Source organism: Vigna unguiculata, chromosome 6, assembly GCF_037176805.1.
Source record: "Vigna unguiculata cultivar grain cowpea cultivar isolate G323 ecotype 2 chromosome 6, ASM3717680v1, whole genome shotgun sequence".
NCBI classification, from domain to species: domain Eukaryota; kingdom Viridiplantae; phylum Streptophyta; class Magnoliopsida; order Fabales; family Fabaceae; genus Vigna; species Vigna unguiculata.
This window is the reverse complement of record NC_140797.1, coordinates 44445826-44465492: the sequence shown is the minus strand read 5'-3', so window position 1 is coordinate 44465492 and position 19667 is coordinate 44445826. Positions and strand designations below refer to the sequence as shown.

Sequence of the window (19667 nt, the reverse complement as noted above, 5' to 3'; positions counted from 1 at the left end):
GTTACCTTTGGCTACATGAACGAAAACAAAATAAAAGAGAGTGAATAATACTTTCCATGATTGCAGTCACTCACTTCCGTTCTCAACTCTTATCTTCCATTTATTTTTTTATCAACAAAGAATAAATATAAATTAAAGAGAGTACTTGCTCTAACTTATCTTTCATCTCCTACCCTCTGACCCATCATCTCTCTAGCAATTTTTTCTTTTCCTTTGGTTAAAAACAGCCGCAACAACCATTAAGATGTTGGGTTATATTCTCAACATAAGATAAAAAAAATTATAAATTAGACCTATTTTATTAGATATATATTGGATCTATTGGAAAATAATTTTTTGACTACTAAATTTTGATAACTTTCTCTTACAATCTTAGGTGATATTTTCTAAGTGGTTTTCCATTTTTTTATTTTCTGATTCTCAATATTTCAAAACCAGTTAGAAGATGACACCTCATGTTGTAAAAAAAAGTTGTCAAAATTTAGTAGTAAAAATATCATTGTCCATTCAACATATTAAAAAAGTCAATCCATATCCACCCTTAATGTAATAGTTGTGGTTGTTTGGACTGGTTTTTCGAGACATACGAGAAAACAAATGAGACTTAAAGTATACGTATATTTATGAGGCAGAAGCAATTAAGGTTATTAAGAAAATGTGGAGGTTGAAGATAGCAGATGGAGGGAAGAGTCCATACATATTCAGCACAAACAACTTTGCAGGAAGACAAATATGGGAGTTTGATTCTGAAGCAGGAACTGATGAAGAACGAGCCCAGGTTGAAGAAGCTCGTCTACATTTCCATCAAAATCGCTTTCAGCACAAGGCATGTGCTGATCGACTTTGGCGATTTCAGGTACTTCTTCTTTCTTATCCTCAACAAAACCACACTATTCAGATTCATTAACCATCATTCATATGACTTTTAAGTAACAATGGAATAAATAATATAATTATATGCTCCATTTTTTAAAGATTTTGAGGGAGAAAGACTTCAAACAAAGAATAAGAAAAGTGAAGATAGAAGATGAGGAAATTACATGGGAGAAGGCTACTCAGACCATTAAGAGAGCCTCTCATTACCTCTCGGCACTGCAAACTAGTGATGGCCATTGGCCTGCTCACTTTGGGGGTTCCCACTATTTCATTCCTATAATGGTAACTTCAACTTATTCTAAATATATCATATACACTTTTTAATATTAACATTTATTTTAAATTGATTATCAAGTTTTACAAACTTAATCACGAAGTTGATTTTGATCAAAAATCTCAAATCAAAGTCATTTAAAAGGATGATTGAATTTGGTGGTTCCAAAATTATAGTTTTGAAGAAATGATATATAGGATTTGGTTTTCTCAATATCTTAGTATAACAAATTGAAATTTACAAATTTCTGTATACAACATCACTTTTCAATGTGCCTCAAACGTTGCAGATCATTTCTGTCTACAGTACAGGGAATCTTGATTCTGTAATTCAAGAAGAGCATCGTAAAGAAATTCTACGTTACTTGTATAATCATCAGGTACACTTTCAAGTTGATGTTGAAGAAAGAAAACAATACATGCTATTTTTCACCTTTTGCTTTTCCATTTGTTAAAATGATTATATCTTTAAATTATACATAACTCATGAAATTTGAAAGTTCGTTCTTAATATATACGAATTTTGGTAACCATGGGAAGAATGAAGATGGAGGGTGGGGATTACACATAGAGGGTGGAAGCACGATGTATTGTACGGCACTGAATTACGTAACTCTGAGAATTCTTGGAGAAGGAGCGAATGGAGGTGATAAGAACGCTTGCGCTAAGGCCAGAAAGTGGATTCATGATCATGGTACCATTACACTTATGCCTTCATGGGGAAAGTTTTGGCTTTCGGTATGCATGCTTTCCTATTCTTTCAACACACAAATCAACAAATGTAAGTTTTTGTGTTTAATTCAAAAAATGTTATTATTGTTGCAGGTTCTTGGTATTGTTGATTGGAGTGGATGCAACCCATTGCCCCCTGAATTTTGGATACTCCCTACTTTTCTCCCCATGCATCCTGGTTAAATAATTTACTTTTATTTTTCCACTATTTAAGAAATATGACTAGTTAAATCAATATATACGCAATAATAATTCATTATTATAAGTTGACTATTATTGTATCTTATTTTCACCTTAATCAAATAATGCAGCTAAAATGTGGTATTATTGTCGGCATGTATACATGCCCATGTCATATATATATGGGAAAAGATTCGTGTATCCAGTCACACCACTAATCACAAGTTTGAGACAAGAACTCTTTACTGAACCTTATGATGAAAAGACTTGGAAAAAAGCTCGTCACAAATGTGCAAAGGTAATGAATATTTTGTCATTAGTGGAAATATTCTTGTTCAATTTAGACAAATTATAGTTCTTTTGATTAAATTGTAAAATGCGTATTCAAGCGAAGTTTAAAAAAGTGGTTGAATTTCTCAAATGGTAAAAAAAAGTGCAACCTAATCTGAAAGTTGCAGATCTAATCAATCATTTCCTCACTATGAATTTTTATTGAATTTAAAAAAAATGATTTTAAAAGTATGAAAAGGATGTTATATTGTTTTACATAATGTGAGTGTGACCAAAAGGATGCTATACTGTTTTACATATACATGACAGGAAGATCTTTATTATCCGCATCACTGGATACAAGATCTAATATGGGACACTGCTTATTTATTCACTGAGCCACTTCTCACTCGCTGGCCTTTCAATAAGATCAGAGAAAAGGCACTTGAAGTTGCAATAAAAGGTATTCACTACGAAGATCAAAATACACGATACATACAGGCTGGGTGTATCAACAAGGTAATCATCGCAATTTCAAAAGCATGTATATTATTTATAGTATATGCACCAATCGAAATTTTTAGTTTTGGTCACTTCATGTGTGTTCTTCGTAGTCTGCATCTATGCTTGCTTGCTGGGTAGAAGATCCAAATGGAGATGCCTTTAAGAAGCATCTTGCAAGGGTCGCAGATTATTTATGGCTTTCAGAAGATGGAATGTGTGTACAGGTATATAAATACATCTTAATTATTTTTAATCTCTGATAATAGAAGATGATAACTTAAATAATGTAATTGTCTAAATAATGTAGGGAATAAATACCCAAAGCTGGGATGTTGGTTTCGCCGTTCAAGCTCTTCTCGCTACTGGTCTAATTGATGATCTTGGTCCCACACTTGAAAAAGCACATGATTTTATCAAGAAATCTCAGGTGAGTATATTATTAACTTACAAATTTTTTCTTTTTATATAAACATACAAAAGAAATCTTACGTGAACTAACTTCTACAAAATATATAATTAATCTGACATTTTATTTTGGATGGATAATTGTTCTTCACATATTTACTTATAAGCAACTAAATAATGAAGTTTAATAACTAATTACTTTTTTTAAAAAATTAAGTCCTTATATTATTTAGAAATTGTGAATTTAAATTTCACATTGAAAAAAATAAAAAAATTTTGAGCAATACAAAAAAACTCACAAAATTATGATTTGAGCCCGTCATTAGAAAATATTGATTAGTTTTATTAGGCAATAAATGAATTGATATTGTAATTATAGGTAGTAGAAAACCGTTCAGGAGATTTCAAGAGTATGTTTCATCACATTTCTAAAGGGGCATGGACCTTTGCTGACAGAGATCACGGAGTACAAATCTCTGACGGCACTGCAGAATGTCTCAAGGTAATATTTAACTACTTCGGTTACAAACATTTTTATTTGTTAAAAACAACATAAATAAAACAACATGTATATGTTCCATGATTTTAACAAACTAATCATCCTGTTTCAGTGTTGTTTACTTTTATCAATGTTGCCAGAAGAGATCGTAGGAGAAAAATTGGAACCTGAAAGGATGTATGACACGGTCAATTTTATATTGTCACTTCAGGTGAGTATTATAAAATTTGTGGTAGCACACTTTTCAATTTTATATGATTAATTTGGTAATCAATGATTTATGATCTTAGTTTTTGTGAAAATGGAAACTAAAAAAGATTGTATAAAGCACAGGAGTGCGTAATCCACATCTACATAAGTTAAACATAAAATACTTTTTATACTTATTATCAAAGTAAACTATTTCTGTTGTTTCTGTTGCTATAAAACAAGTTATTTTGTTTTTTGTTTAGCATACAAAATCTTAAATTTACGTTGGGTTGTTTCTTTTTAGGTTAAGATTTTGTTTTACTCTAAAATACATTATATTTAATTTTACTTCTTAAATTTTTGGTCGGCATGCTCTTAAGTAATTACTTAAAAAAATTCTTTTTCTTCTCTAAATCTTAGTAATGGTACACCAATATATTGAATTGCAGTACAACGGTATGTTCTTTACATTCAAATTATAATTGTTTTGATTATTCGCATGTTTTTTTTTACGGAACTACAAGTTTGATTACTGCAGAGCAAAAATGGAGGTTTACCTGTGTGGGAGCCTGCAAAAGCTCAAAAGTGGTTGGAAGTAAGTCTGAATTAATGATTTCTGTAATGTGTATAAATATGTTTGCCGATGTTGACTTCATTATTTTTGTTGTGGTTAATTTGTAGAATCTGAATCCGGCGGAATTTCTTGCTGACATAGTAATTGAGCACGAGTGTATTGAGTGTACTGGATCAGCACTTCAGGCTTTAGTATTGTTCAAAAAACTATATCCAAAGCATAGAAGGGAAGAGATAGAGAAGTTCATTGTGAAAGCAACTAAGTACATTGAAAATCAACAATTACCGAATGGAACTTGGCACGCCAACTGGGCGGTTTGCTTCACTTACAGTTCCTGGTTCGCACTCGGAGGTTTAGCTGCTGCTGGAAACACTTACTCTAACTGTGCTGCCATGCGTAAAGCTGTGAATTTTCTACTCTCAATACAAAATGATGATGGTGGGTGGGGAGAAAGTTATCTTTCATGTTCAATGAAGGTTTGTAATTAAACCACTATTATTTATGATCACAATTTCCATTAGATTCAATTTCATTAATTATAAATATTAATGAATGCATATGTTCCACGAAGACGTACGTGGGTCTTGAAGGGAATCGATCGCATGTTGTTCAAACAGCGTGGGCTCTAATGGCTTTAATTAATGGCGGACAGGTACTCTTCTCATTTGCATCTGCTGGATTTCAACATCTCTAATGCCTTTAAGTGTTGTTGTTATTCGTTTTCTGAATTTGGCATATGTAGGCTGAGAGAGATCCAACACCTCTTCATCGTGCTGCAAAGTTACTCATTAATTCTCAGTTAGAAGATGGTGACTGGCCCCAACAAGTACCTCTCAAAACTCTATCCTTTAAATTATTTATGTATTATCAATTGCACCAAAATTGTTTAATGTTTGTGTGTGACTTAATTGTGGCAGGAGGCCGTGGGTGTATACAAGAGTAGTTGCTTGGTTCATTATGTATTCTACAGAAATGTTTTTCCACTATTGGCTTTGAGTGAATATCGTACCAATGTTTTAGTGCATTATACTTCTGTTTAACTTGAGAACTTGGAAGCTCAAGAAGACAATTGCATATACATGAAAAAAAAAACCTACAAATAAAATCAAAGTTGGTGGCCAACTTTGATAACTTTATTTCTATTATAGACTTGTAACTCTGGAACAAATATTTTGCATTAAATATACAACAATAAAGAGGTTATTATATGCTCTTACTAAATTTATTTTCAACTTTCAAATTTGTGTAAGGTTTAGGATTATTTATCACTATCTCGGTACAATTTTAATATAACAAAATTTTCAGTGTAGTCATTTTAATATAACAAAATGTCGGTACAAATGTAATAGATAAGTACGAGTATAAGGTCCATGATGCCTCATAACATGAAAATGTAAGGGTTATTGGAAGTAATATAACTCATGATTAGGCATAGCAAAAGATGGCGATTACCAGTCTAGCCAACCTGATAAACGAAATATACCAAACAAATGTGTTAGGATAATGGTGTGGCAGTTATTGGAAGACAGTTTTCTAGACAAAGATAATCTTTGGGCGTCTAAACTCTGGGACAGCAAGAGATTTTGGTCTGTAATTTCATGCGACTTAATACTTTTTTTCTAACATTGAATGTAAAATTCCTTAACATCCTACCTCATAAAAAACGAGACTGATAAACCTCAATGACAGTAAAAGTGTAAGCACAATTTCTGAGACAGAAACACCTATGTATTTCACAATAGGACCATAAACCATGTAATGCAAATGCCAGTTGTTCGGGTTTGTAGTTATGAGGCAGAGACTTGCACTCTGAAATACCTTCCAAAGAAATGCAGACCAAATTCTCATAAAGTCAGAATCATAAAAATTCTGTTGTTTTCAGGAAGCTTCCATCAGTAAATGAAAATCCAACCTATTTATGATATGGTACGAGCAAACTCAAATCATAGATATGCATTAAGAATAAGAAATTCCATGAGCTTAATTTTGAAAAGAGGGAAGAGGAAAAGTAATTAACAATATGATTAATAAAACAGTGAACATGAAATGAAACACAATGAAAAGCTTTAACTGAGAGATCAAACACACTTGGACTATTAATCCCAATAGCCCCATAATTATTCATAAAAAACCAACCATAATTAAGCAATGTGAACAATCCATCTATATATGAATATGATCCCACTTCCTGTGTCAGGTATATCACTAATCCAAATTGCATAATTATGTGAGACCTTGCAGGTAGAACAACCAGAGCTAAAAGCCATCTGATTGGTCATAGAAACACAAACCAAGTACCCAAAACAAACAATTCAAACTTCCAGCTATGTAACGTGCAGCACAGAAAAAATGTGTTATTTAAAGGCTTTGAGTAGCTGAAAGGGAATTAACATTGCGGTATTAAATCGGCTTTTTTTTTTAAACATGGTTGTTTTGAGCTCGTATGGTTAATTGAAATTTTTTTATAATAAAATGAAGTTGTTAGGACTCATGACATTAAGACTTTATGAATATAGTTGATTGATTTTTTGTTCTTACAAAACAAAAGTCATTAGAACTCTTACCGATTGTTATATTTAAAAAAAAATACAAGATTAAAGTCGTGATGAATGTTGATAACTTTAATAATGAAGTCGTCATGAAACTTAACGACTTCCTTCAGATATACAAAAACAAATAAAAGTCTTGATGACTTTAACTTTAAAAAAAAAACACCAGTCACACTACGACTTCGGTCTAAATGTCATCTCACAACCTCACTTTAAAAAAAAAAACTTTTACATTTATAATAACTTTAGTCCGAATGTTCAAAAGAATCTTTTTTACAAAAGAACCTATGAAATCTCTTCTCTCTGTTGATCTCTTATGTCTTCCTCTGCTCTCACACTGTCTCTCTGTTCTGATCTTTTTATAGGTTCGTCCAAACAACAATCACTCCGTGTAAAGATTCATTTTGCATTATCTGATTGAGTCGTTCTTATTCTGGTATAATATAACTTCATTCTTGTATTGTAGTTAAAATATACATTCTGAATCAATAAAAAAGATTGCAGAGTTCCATGTTGAGTGAAATTTTGACCGTCTCAATTCTTCTGTTTCTTAATTCTTCCTGTTTCTTTAATCTTTCTGTTTCAACAGTGAATCTATTAACCATCGTCAAAATATTTGTGGCGATGTATAGCTGATAAGAACAATGTCGTTAAGCATCGCAAAGTAAAAGAAATCAATCTAACAGAGTGACATTGACACGCCCGCTGCCACTGGAATGGAGGACACCGCCAGACTTCTTGGGACGGGGCCAACCACCTTACTTCTTGGTACGCTGCGGGTCAATTTCATATAAAACTAATTAAGGATCTTTATAATTCTCACTCGATATAATAGAGCACTAACCTTGATTCATGGGAAATCTTATGAATATGCGTTTTTCAAATTTGTAATCTTGTGTGCTCTTCACGTTTTCCGGTTTATCTTTTTGCCTTTCTTTCTCTTCTCACACATTTTTGATGGGTTACTGTGAAAAGAACCTTATGGCCAGAGACAGAACCCAGTTTCTTTTATAAACCAACATCCATCAAGTTGGTTTTTATTTTATCTTTCTCTTTATTTTATTATCATTTCTCATAATAATAATTCATAAGTCTTTATATTTTATTAAATCATAATTGGACTATCAAAATATTTTAAATGAGTCACTAATAGAATTAATTGAATTAATTCTAACACTTCAAACTTGTATTATAGAATTTCCCTAAACTTTAGTGTTTTTTTTGGATAACGATGTTTATTCAAATTAAAGATAAATAAATAAATAAAATAATATGTAAAATAATTTTAAATATCAAGTAGTGAATGGACACACATAAAAAAATTTTAAAACATATTTTAAAGAAAGAGTACAAAAACAGTAATCGGTTTATGCTGAGCTTAATGCATCTAGTATTGTATAATTATTTTCGTTATAAATACCTAAAAAATTATTGAGAACTATATGTATTAATAATATAATTATATAGTTGTATGAAAAATATGGGGTTCGGTCTTTAGAATACTAGTTGGAGTTTGTTTAAAGTTATATTTATAGTATTACACCAATGTGATTGTACATTATAAATTGATAGCAAATTATCATTATTTTAATTTGTTCAAATGTTTCTTAAAATTTAAATTTTTAAATATCTGTTTTTGAATAATTTTGTTTTAAATTATCATTAAATATTTATATATAATTTTAATTAATTTTTTGTTATATTTTTCTAATAAATATAATCTTCCTTTGCATAACATAAGTAATTTCAGATAACATCAAAAGTTTAAAAATACATTGTAATCCATTTTAATAAAATAAAAATGCTAATTAAATTTTAATATTGAGACTGGAATGAGCGGCGAGAACAATGTGGATTCTCAGAAGAGAGTGAACAATGATGGGAAATAGATGAAAACGAGAGAGGGAGAAAAATGAATGCAGCGTGGAAAGAGAAAAATTGAATACTAGAAGGTAGATGACTTTTAACTACAATTGGAATCGGAACCATATTTCTCTTAGCAACACTTAATGGTCATTATTTCTAGTTTTCATAACGGTTGCCCAGTAACAGTTGTTGAAAACTTCGCTTTAATTAAAAAGTCCCATCACATATTTTTGTGACATTATTTTGTAGGCTTCGTTATTTGTGAAAGCGTACTTTTAGTCGAGTGTAGAAAAAAAAAATATACTCAAATTTATTTTTTATATTAAATTTGTTACATCATTATTTATGAACAATAATTGTTTTTGCCGACGTTTGACCGATTATATATTGAATAAATGTTTAGCAAGAACCAAAATTTTGTGTTACCTTAACGTTTTTTTCAACTTTTTTATGTCAAGACCTACCGGTTTTTTTAGGATAGTTGACCTAAAATTTCGATAACGTGATGTGATGGTTTCGTTATATGGAAAATAGTTGACCGTTGTGATATTTCGTCCGTTAGTTTCGCTTGTTGAGGGAATCCCTTGCCGTCATGACGTTCTTTCAATTCATAATACTGATGAGTCATTAGACGTGTTTTAGTCGACCTTAAACAGACTATTAATCGGGTAGAGTTTGAGTGTGTCTGGTCATTACAGTAACTAATATAAAAATAATTCTCCGAACTTTGATTTTATCTAGAGTAAATCAAATTTATGAGAAAAAGGATTTGAGTTCATGAGTTTATAATATACAGTTTTTCAATTTAAACTTTTCGGTTCTTAGACATTCTTATACCAATTCACTTGTTCTAAAGTAATTTCATTCAAACACTTAAATGAGATAATGTTATATAAACATTTTACTTGTATTAACATTTTAATAATATTTCATGCAAACTTTAGCTTTTTAGATGCAATTCACATGATCACGTTATAACAAAGTTCTTCAATTCATCAAACGAAGCCTTAAGTTTGTTCGATAATTAGAACTTGTTATACAAAACATGTCAAATGAAGCTTTAATTATTCCATCTTTTGAATACAAGAATGCAGCGTTTTAGCGGCCAAAAATTGACGGTGGTTAGAAGTCGGACTCTACTAGAGTTGGTCAACCCGAAGCTACACCGACACAAAAGAGATAAGGTAGTGATATGGTGACTCTAACATCTCCGGCGGAAGTCCTCTATCGTCAATGGAATGACCCACATCACTGCCTCCTCGTTCCTCTTCTTCGCTTCAATTCAAGCCCTCCTCCTCTTTGTTAGGGTTTGGTGTTGCATTTCGGGGTATGCATCAATATGGAAGGGATAGAGGTTATTGAAATCTACACAACAATTATTGGAAGACTTATGTGATGGTGGGGTTCGTGGAATTGTAAGCTGGTGGGGTTGTTTGGTGGGGATGATTCACTTGGGAAATATGAAAATGAGAGCAGGATGACGAATTCGGTTGGGTAATTAATGTGCATAAAGCGATTGAAGAATTCCACTGGAAGAGATTTATATTCCGTAAAATTGTGTTATTGATATCATTGATTGTGTATAAGATTAAATAAACTTGGAATTTTAGCCTTTTAAGTTCATTTTAGATTAAGGATGAGATAAAGTAATTGAAATATATTAGATTTTTTTTTAATGAAATAATTTAATTTATATTTTAAAATGAATTTAATTTTTTTTTAAATAAAGAATGGATATAAATTAGAAAGAGCACTTAAGGGATGTTCTAATCCTTCTACAAAACAACCATGTACATATTGATGCTCTAACTTGGTATCATAGTACTATCAAAACAAAAAGCTAGAATAATAGTATAACCGTGAACGAAAAATTATATCATTGAGTCTGAATCTAGTTAGTTTGACCTTTGATTTGGGAGACTGATCTTGATTTTTAGTTTGAGTAAATTCTTGAATATTTAACCTGGGTTGACTAGGTTTGATTTTCGATCTTCAACCTAACTTAACTTTTGGTCTCCAATTTGACTTGATTTTTATCTAGGCCCTACACGACTTGACCTTTGATCCGAGTCAACACGACTCGACCTTCAACTGAGGTCGACATAACTTGACCATTGACCCAAGTCATCACTGCTCGACCTTCAGCTTATGTCGGTACAACTTAACCTTTGACTCAGACTAATACAATTTGACATTCGTTCCTAGCCAACACATTTTGACCTCTTCTCTGGACATTCGACTCAACCTTCGTGAGTGGAATGTAAAAGAATGGAATTTCAATTTTCTCATACTTTTGAGAACATTTGAAAATTTTCTATTTTATTAATTTAAAAATACTTTCTAAAATTTTTAAATTTGAATTAATTTATAATTACTTTATCTAAACAAGTCATTTTAATAAAAAACAATTAAAATTTTTTAAAATGAATTTTCCTTCTAAATTACCTCGGTCCAAACATACAATTATTCATTCCATCAGGGAATTCTCTCATCCTTTTCCTTTTCACCTATTTTTATTTGTGGTTTTTAAGTCAATTTATTCATAAAAATTCTGACTTCATTTTATTTGTTGTTCAAAAAGTGAATCTAATATTAATGTGATTTAAAATATTATTTCAAGAAAATAACTTACAAATTTAGGATGTTATAATATATAAATAACTAATATATATATATATATATATATATATATATATATATATAATATTAATAGAATATTTGTAATGATTACAAAGTTAGAACTTTTAATATTATTATTTACATATAAAAAAAAGTAGATAGACAAAGCTTAATAATATTTATCAGTTTAAAAAAGTTTTAAAAATTCGTTTATTGATATTGTTTATTTATTTTCTTTAGTTTGATTCTCAGTTATATTGAATATTTTTTTTAATATAACATTTTCATATATTAGGAACTCATGTTGTTTGTTTTATCATATGAATTATATAAAATACATCTTGGATAAATTAAAATTGTTAGTATTTATTTATTAACAATTTTATGATTAATTTTTGTGAAAAGTGTCATTTAAAAATTGAAGAACTTATTTAAATTTTTATTTATAATAAAAATACAATAAATAAAATAAATAAATAAATAATATTAAAAATTACTTGAGTGTATTCGAAGTTATCTAGAAAGAACCCTTGGAATAAATTATCTATGGTCTACACTTGCAAATCATTCATGTGATGTGTTTGGGGGTTGAGGAGCATCACTCCATTCAATAACTGTATTACGTAGACAACTTCTCATTTTAGGGTAAAGGATCATCAATCTCAATCAAATGGTTGTACTTTCAAAATATTAAGAGTAATTAAACATTCAACAATGATAGGTTGACAATATTTTTCCTTAAACCTTTATGTACAATTTCTTTTATTTACAGCAAGATCTAATTGAGGGAACTGAATAAATAATGAGATTTAAAAAAATAAACCTATTAAAAGTTATTTAAAAGTACACGTTCGAATCTAGTAACAATTGTTCTAATAAGAAAAATAGAAAATTATGTTTGCCTCAGTATTCTTTTTAATTTTTATATATTTTTTAATTGAAGATTTAATATACGAGATTTTAAATTATGTGATTTTTGACTTTTGTTATATTTAAAGTTTAACTTTATAAAAAACATTTTCATAAAAAAATTAAAGAAAATAAAATTATAAAATATATAATATTATTGTTTTATATTTAAATTTAGTGTTCAATAACAATTTTTTATTGTTATTATAATAATATAAGGACTAAATTCGCAGTCATTTGACAGTTATAAAAAAAGAAGTCCAAGTAGTCTACTACACGTACATAAATACATAAATAGACAGAGTGTAAACAACTTATCCTTTACTACTTCATCGTCATCATCGGGTTCTTTCTTGCTACTACTTTTTGTTCTATTTAAAAACTGATTTTTTTTATTATATTTGATTAATAAGCACAACAAGTGAAGTAGTCTGTATCAACCATATATTTTGAACATGGTTGTGGGAGGAATTAAAACACATGATGTATCATCTAATTATCAGTTTGTCATGCAGTCACAATTATAACTTCCACACATATTATTTGGTCCTTATATTTTTTTAAGTTGTAGTTTTGTTTGGATCAATTTTTCTAGACTTGTTAGAAGACAAATAAATGAGACTTAAAGTATATATATAATTATGTGGCAGAAGCAACTAAGGTTATTAAGAAAATGTGGAGGTTGAAGATAGCAGATGGAGGGAAGAGTCCATACATATTCAGCACAAACAACTTTGCAGGAAGACAAATATGGGAGTTTGATTCTGAAGCAGGAACTGATGAAGAACGAGCCCAGGTTGAAGAAGCTCGTCTACACTTCTATCAAAATCGCTTTCATCGCAAGGCATGTGGCGATCGACTTTGGCGTTTTCAGGTACTTCTTCTTTCTTATCCTCAACAAAACCTCAATGTTCAGATGCATTAATGATTATTGATATGACTTTTAAATAATAATTATCAAACTCCCGATTATTTTATATGACATTTGTGATTGGATGATAGTAGGAAAACAGTATTATTTTGAAAAGGAAAGTATGAATGAAATAAATAATATAATTATATGTTCCATTTTTGTACAGATTTTGAGGGAGAAAGACTTCAAACAAATAATAAACAAAGTGAAGATAGAAGAAGATGAAGAAATTACATGGGAGAAGGCTACTCAGACCATAAAGAGAGCCTCTCATTACCTGTCGGCACTGCAAACTAGTGATGGCCATTGGCCTGCTCACCTTGGGGGTTGTCAATTTTTCATTCCTATATTGGTAACTTCAACTTATTCTAAATATATCATATACACTTTTTAATATTAACATTTATTTTAAATTGATTATCAAGTTTTACAAACTTAATCAGGAAGTTAATTTTGATCAAAAATCTCAAATCAAAGTCATTTAAAAGGATGATTGAATTTGGTGGTTTCAAAATTATAATTTTGAAGAAATGATAGGATTTGGTTTTCTCAATATCTTAGTATAACAAATCGAAATTTACAAATTTCTGTACACAAAATCACTTTTCAATGTGCCTCAAACGTTGCAGATCATTTCCGTCTACAGTACAGGGAATCTTGATTCTGTAATTCCAGAAGAGCATCGTAAAGAAATTCTCCGTTACTTGTATAATCATCAGGTACACTTTCAAGTTGATGTTGAAGAAAGAAATCAATACATGTTATTTATCACCTTTTGCTTTTCAATTTGTTAAAATTATATTTAAATTATTTATAACTTATTTAAATCATTGGAAGAACGAAGATGGAGGGTGGGGATTACACATAGAGGGTGGAAGCACGATGTATTGTACGGCACTGAATTACGTAACTCTGAGAATTCTTGGAGAAGGAGCGAATGGAGGTGATAAGAGCGCTTGCGCTAAGGCCAGAAAGTGGATTCATGATCATGGTACCATTACACTTATGCCTTCATGGGGAAAGTTTTGGCTTTCGGTATGCATGCTTTCCTATTCTTTCAACACACAAATCAACAAATGTAAGTTTTTGTGTTTAATTCAAAAAATGTTATTATTGTTGCAGGTTCTTGGTATTGTTGATTGGAGTGGATGCAACCCATTGCCCCCTGAATTTTGGATACTCCCTACTTTTCTCCCCATGCATCCTGGTTAAATATTTCTTTTTTATTTTTCCACTATTTAAGAAATATGACTACTTAAATCAATATTAAAACGAGTATTATTGTATCTTATTTTCGCCTTAATTAAATAATGCAGCTAAAATGTGGTATTATTGTCGGCATGTATACATGCCCATGTCATATATATATGGGAAAAGATTCGTGTGTCCAGTCACACCATTAATCACAAATTTGAGAGAAGAACTCTTTACTGAACCTTATGATGAAAGTACTTGGAAGAAAGCACGTCACAAGTGTGCAAAGGTAATAAATATTTTATAATCCTTTGATTATATTGTAAAATGCGTAGGTAATTAATTCAAAAAAAAAATGATTTTACAATTGTGAAAGAAAATATACATCAACACATAATCTAAACTCTTGACAAAAAGGGTAAATGTTGTTTTACATATACATGACAGGAAGATCTGTATTATCCGCATCACTGGATACAAGATCTAATATGGGACAGTGCATATTTTTTGACTGAACCACTTCTCACACGCTGGCCTTTCAATAAGATCAGAGAAAAGGCACTTGAAGTTGCAATAAAAGGTATTCACTACGAAGATGAAAATACTCGATACATACATGGTGGGTGCATCAACAAGGTAATCATCATAATTTGAAAGCATGAATATTATTTATAGTATGCACAAATCGAAATTTTTAGTTTTTGTGCACTTCATGTTTGTGTTTGGTAGTCTGCATCGTTGCTTGCTTGTTGGGTAGACGATCCAAATGGGGATTCCTTTAAGAAGCATCTTGCAAGGGTCCCAGATTATTTATGGCTTTCAGAGGATGGAATGTGTGTACAGGTATAAATACATCTCAGTTAATATCATCTTAATTATTTTTAATCTCTGAATATACGATAACCATAGAAGATGATAACTTAGGGAATTAATACCCAATGTTGGGATGTTGGTTTCACGGTTCAAGCTCTTCTGGCTACTGGTCTAATTGATGATATTGGTCCCACACTTGAAAAAGCACATGATTTTATCAAGAAATCTCAGGTGAGTATATCGTTAAATTACAACTTTTGCTTTTTATATAAACATACAAAAGAAATCTTACGTGATCTAAATAATGAAGTTCAATATAACAAATTATTTTGGATTGACAATTGTCCTTCAGATAATTACTTATAAGCAACTAAATAATGAAGTTTAATAACTAATTACTTGTTTAAAAAAATTAACTACTTATAAGCAACTAAATAATGAATTTAAATTTCACATTAAACAAAAATAAAAGATTTGAAGAAAACATAAAAAAACTTACAAAATTACCATTTGAACCCGTCAATAGGAAATATTGATTAGTTTTATTAGGCAATAAATGAATTGATATTGTAATATTATAGGTAGCAGAAAACCGCTCAGGAGATTTCAAGAGTATGTTTCATCACATTTCTAAAGGGGCATGGACATTGGCTGAAAGAGACCATGGATTACAAGTTTCTGACGGCACTGCAGAATGTCTCAAGGTAATATTTAACTACTTTGGCTGCAAAACATTTTTATTTGTTGAGAAACTTCCGGAATAACAACATATGTATGTTATATAGTTCTAACTAATTAATCATCCATGTTTCAGTGTTGTTTACTTTTATCAATGTTGCCGGAAGAGATTGTGGGAGAAAAATTGGAACCTGAAAAGTTATATGAGCCCGTCAATTTTATATTGTCACTTCAGGTGAGTATTATAAGATTAAGGTTACACTATTTAATTTTTTAAATAATTTGGTAAACAATGGTATATGGTCTTAATTTTTGTGAAAATGGTATATGGATCTGGATTCGTTCTTTTAAAAATTAGGTGTAGGGACAAGTCGTGTTTTTGTTTCTGATATCAGGAAATGAAGTCGTGGAATCAGATTAGGATTTCTGTGTGAATGTTAAGGTCGCACAAGTGAACCGTGACTTTAATTAATATTAATTACACTTAATTAAAGTAATGAAGCAGTATATGACTACGGTACAAGTTTTTTATATACATATTTAAATAAACAAAAAAAGTTAAAATACTAAAATAAAAAGGAAGTGATAGAATGGAAATAAAAGAGTATATGTTAAGTACGAGTTTTAAACAAATAGAAAAATATTGAAAAAATTTAGAGACAAGATTTTTGCATAAAAAGTTATATATGAAAGTTGTTATCATTTGAACCATTTCGGTGCATATTTTTTTTTTTTTTAAAAAAAAAAATTTAACCAAATTCATCATACGAATACGAATGCACAACTTCATTTCAATCGTAATATCAAAGTTTTCTAATCCTAGCACGATTTCGGTGTATCTTTATTTTTAAATATAGCACGATTTAGTTAATATTAATTAAAATCGCAGTTGACTTACACAATTTTAACATTCACACAGAAGTCGTTATGTGGATTATGATTTCATTTCTTTACAACAAAATTGTGTCCAATAAACACGATTAATCCTTAAACGTAATTTTCATAAAAATGAACTCTTATCCATAATTTTGAAAGGTTATTGACCGAGATTGGTAAAATACCCGAGCGAGTAAGTAATCCATCTCTACATAATTTAAAACATAAAATGCTTATTATCGAAAGTAAAACGATTTCTGTTTCTTTTGTTACTATAAAGCAAGTTATTTTATTTTTGTTTATCATATAAATCTTAAATTTACTCTCACCGGTTTTTTTTTTTTATCTCAAGAGTTTTCTTTTACTTTAAAAAACATTAAATTTAATTTTATACTTCGTCTATTTGAGTTCGACATGCTCTTAAATAATTACTTAAAAAATATTATTTTTCTTTTCAAAATCTTAGTAATTGTACTCTAATATATTGAATTGCAACACAACGTTAGGTTCTTTGCATTTAAATTTTAATTGTCTTGATTATTCCCATGTTTTTTCTGTAATTTAAAATTTTAAATAATTTTCCTTTATTGAAGTTTCCACTCATTTAAATTGCTTGTATATTGTTTTTTTACGAAACTACAAGTTCGATTACTGCAGAGCAAGAATGGAGGTGTAACAGTGTGGGAGCCAGCATTAGGTCAAAAGTGGTTGGAAGTAAGTATGAATCGATGAATTCTACAATGTGTGTAAATTTGTTTGCTGATGTTGATTTCATTATTTTTTTTTTATTAATTTTAGAATCTGAATCCGGCGGAATTTCTTGCTGATATAGTAATTGAGCACGAGCATATTGAATGTACTGGAACAACAATTCAGGCTTTAGTATTGTTCAAAAAACTATATCCAAAGCACAAAAAGGAAGAGATAGATAATTTCATTATGAAAGCAACACAGTACATTGAAGATCAACAATTACCAAATGGAAGTTGGCATGCGGACTGGGGAGTTTGCTTCACTTACACTTCCTGGTTCGCACTCGGAGCTTTAGCCGCTGCTGGAAACACTTACTCTAACTGTGTTGCCATTTGTAAAGCTGTGAAATTTCTACTCTCGATACAGAATGATGATGGTGGCTGGGGAGAAAGTTATCTTTCATGTTCAATGAAGGTTTGTAATTAAACCACTATTATTTATGATCACAATTTCCATTAGCTTAAATGTCATTAATTATAAATATTAATGATGAATGCATATGTGCGATGAAGACGTACGTGGGTCTTGAAGGGAATCGATCGCATGTTGTTCAAACAGCGTGGGCTCTAATGGCTTTAATTAATGGCGGACAGGTACTCTTCTCATTTGCATCTGCTGGATTTCAACATCTCTAATGCCTTTAAGTGTTGTTGTTATTCGTTTTCTGAATTTGGCATATGTAGGCTGAGAGAGATCCAACACCTCTTCATCGTGCTGCAAAGTTACTCATTAATTCTCAGTTAGAAGATGGTGATTGGCCCCAACAAGTACCTCTCAAATCTCTATCTTTTGAATTATGAATCTTAGTTATTGCACCAAAATTGTTTAATGTTTGTGTGTGACTTAATTGTGGCAGGAGGCCGTGGGGGCGTACAAGAGTAGTTGCGTGCTTCATTACCCATTTTATAGAAATTATTTTCCGATATGGGCCTTGAGTGAATACCGTAATAATGTTTTAGTGCATTCCACTTCTGTTTAGATTGAAAAGGTGTAAGCTCTAGAAGACAATGCCATATCCATAAAAAACCCTGAAAATAAAATCAAAGTTGGTGATCAACTTTGATAACTTTATTTCTGTTATAGTTTTGTAATTCTGGAACAAATATTTTGTGTTAAACAACTTAAATAAATGGTCAGAAATTATTCCTCTTGTAAACAATTATTAGAAATCAATCATCATCTTAATGGGATCCACAATCATAGGAATCTACACAATCATAGGAATTTTCCGATTATAGGCTAAGACTTCTCTTGCGAAAACATTTTATTTGGCAGTGGACAAAGAAGGAAATTTGTGATCTGAAATAACTAAAGACCTCGTTAATTGCTCCTTTTGGTACTCCTCTTTCAATATTCTAACTCATAATAGTTTTATCAAAAATGGAGTAAGTACTACCTTGTTCAATTACTCAAAGTTCAGTCAATTCAGCCACTGCTCAAACAAAATAATCAACAAAAGATTATCAACCTGTCTCAGATTCATAAATTCAATCAAGTACCAAAATCATAAACAATCAATAACACAAGATCAAACCTTTAGCTTCCCTTACTTGTTACACAGCTTAAACAGCTCTAAAAACACCAAAACATTTTTAATTCCACAAAATGTTTTATCTACACATAAAAGCATCACGAAAACGATGGAAACATACCATTACGATCAGTAATCAGCAAAAACTCATATAAAAGACTAAAACGAGACATGCAAGTGAAAAAAATCTCACAAGAAAAATGTCTTAAACTTAACTTACGCGAACAGAAAAACTGATCGGTCCAACTTGAAGAGTTCTGCGAGAATCAATCTCACGGACAAGAACTCCTTGAAAGAAAGTTAGAAAACTCTAGAAAATGATTTCTAAAAAGAGATTGTGTATTTTAAAATTATGAGTCTCATTATTAAAATCATTATCAATGTCATTTTTTTCACAATTTTAAACTGAATTTAGTGTATATAATTTTATACTTATTCATATTTATAAACATATAAATAGTTAT

General features: G+C 30.4%; 2 protein-coding genes across 2 annotated transcripts; both read left to right on the top strand.

Annotated features, from left to right (window-relative positions):
- Window positions 1–549: 549 nt before the first annotated feature.
- On the top strand, window positions 550–5639 carry LOC114187126 (beta-amyrin synthase-like). Its single transcript, XM_028075259.2, has 16 exons — window positions 550–856; window positions 976–1158; window positions 1440–1529; window positions 1690–1887; window positions 1975–2059; window positions 2193–2359; window positions 2662–2850; window positions 2946–3059; window positions 3143–3262; window positions 3620–3742; window positions 3852–3950; window positions 4467–4523; window positions 4610–4978; window positions 5074–5154; window positions 5245–5328; window positions 5420–5639. Exons 1-16 carry the CDS (start codon window positions 656–658, stop codon window positions 5540–5542), a joined length of 2283 nt encoding a protein of 760 aa, XP_027931060.1. The 5' UTR covers window positions 550–655; the 3' UTR covers window positions 5543–5639.
- Window positions 5640–13060: 7421 nt separating this feature from the next.
- On the top strand, window positions 13061–18738 carry LOC114187125 (beta-amyrin synthase-like). Its single transcript, XM_028075258.2, has 16 exons — window positions 13061–13319; window positions 13525–13710; window positions 13988–14077; window positions 14196–14393; window positions 14481–14565; window positions 14675–14841; window positions 15000–15188; window positions 15282–15395; window positions 15477–15596; window positions 15947–16069; window positions 16180–16278; window positions 17577–17633; window positions 17718–18086; window positions 18185–18265; window positions 18356–18439; window positions 18529–18738. The coding sequence occupies exons 1-16, from the start codon at window positions 13119–13121 to the stop codon at window positions 18649–18651; spliced, it is 2286 nt and encodes a 761-aa protein (XP_027931059.1). The 5' UTR covers window positions 13061–13118; the 3' UTR covers window positions 18652–18738.
- Window positions 18739–19667: the final 929 nt, after the last annotated feature.

Coding starts and splice junctions, on each gene's coding strand:
- LOC114187126 (XM_028075259.2), top strand. CDS start 656: ATGTGGAGGTTGAAGATAGCAGATGGAGGGAAGAGTCCATACATATTC. Junction 1,888..1,974: donor GGGGAAAGTTTTGGCTTTCG/GTATGCATGCTT, acceptor TTATTGTTGCAG/GTTCTTGGTATTGTTGATTG. Junction 2,060..2,192: donor TTTTCTCCCCATGCATCCTG/GTTAAATAATTT, acceptor CAAATAATGCAG/CTAAAATGTGGTATTATTGT.
- LOC114187125 (XM_028075258.2), top strand. CDS start 13,119: ATGTGGAGGTTGAAGATAGCAGATGGAGGGAAGAGTCCATACATATTC. Junction 14,078..14,195: donor GTTACTTGTATAATCATCAG/GTACACTTTCAA, acceptor AATCATTGGAAG/AACGAAGATGGAGGGTGGGG. Junction 14,394..14,480: donor GGGGAAAGTTTTGGCTTTCG/GTATGCATGCTT, acceptor TTATTGTTGCAG/GTTCTTGGTATTGTTGATTG.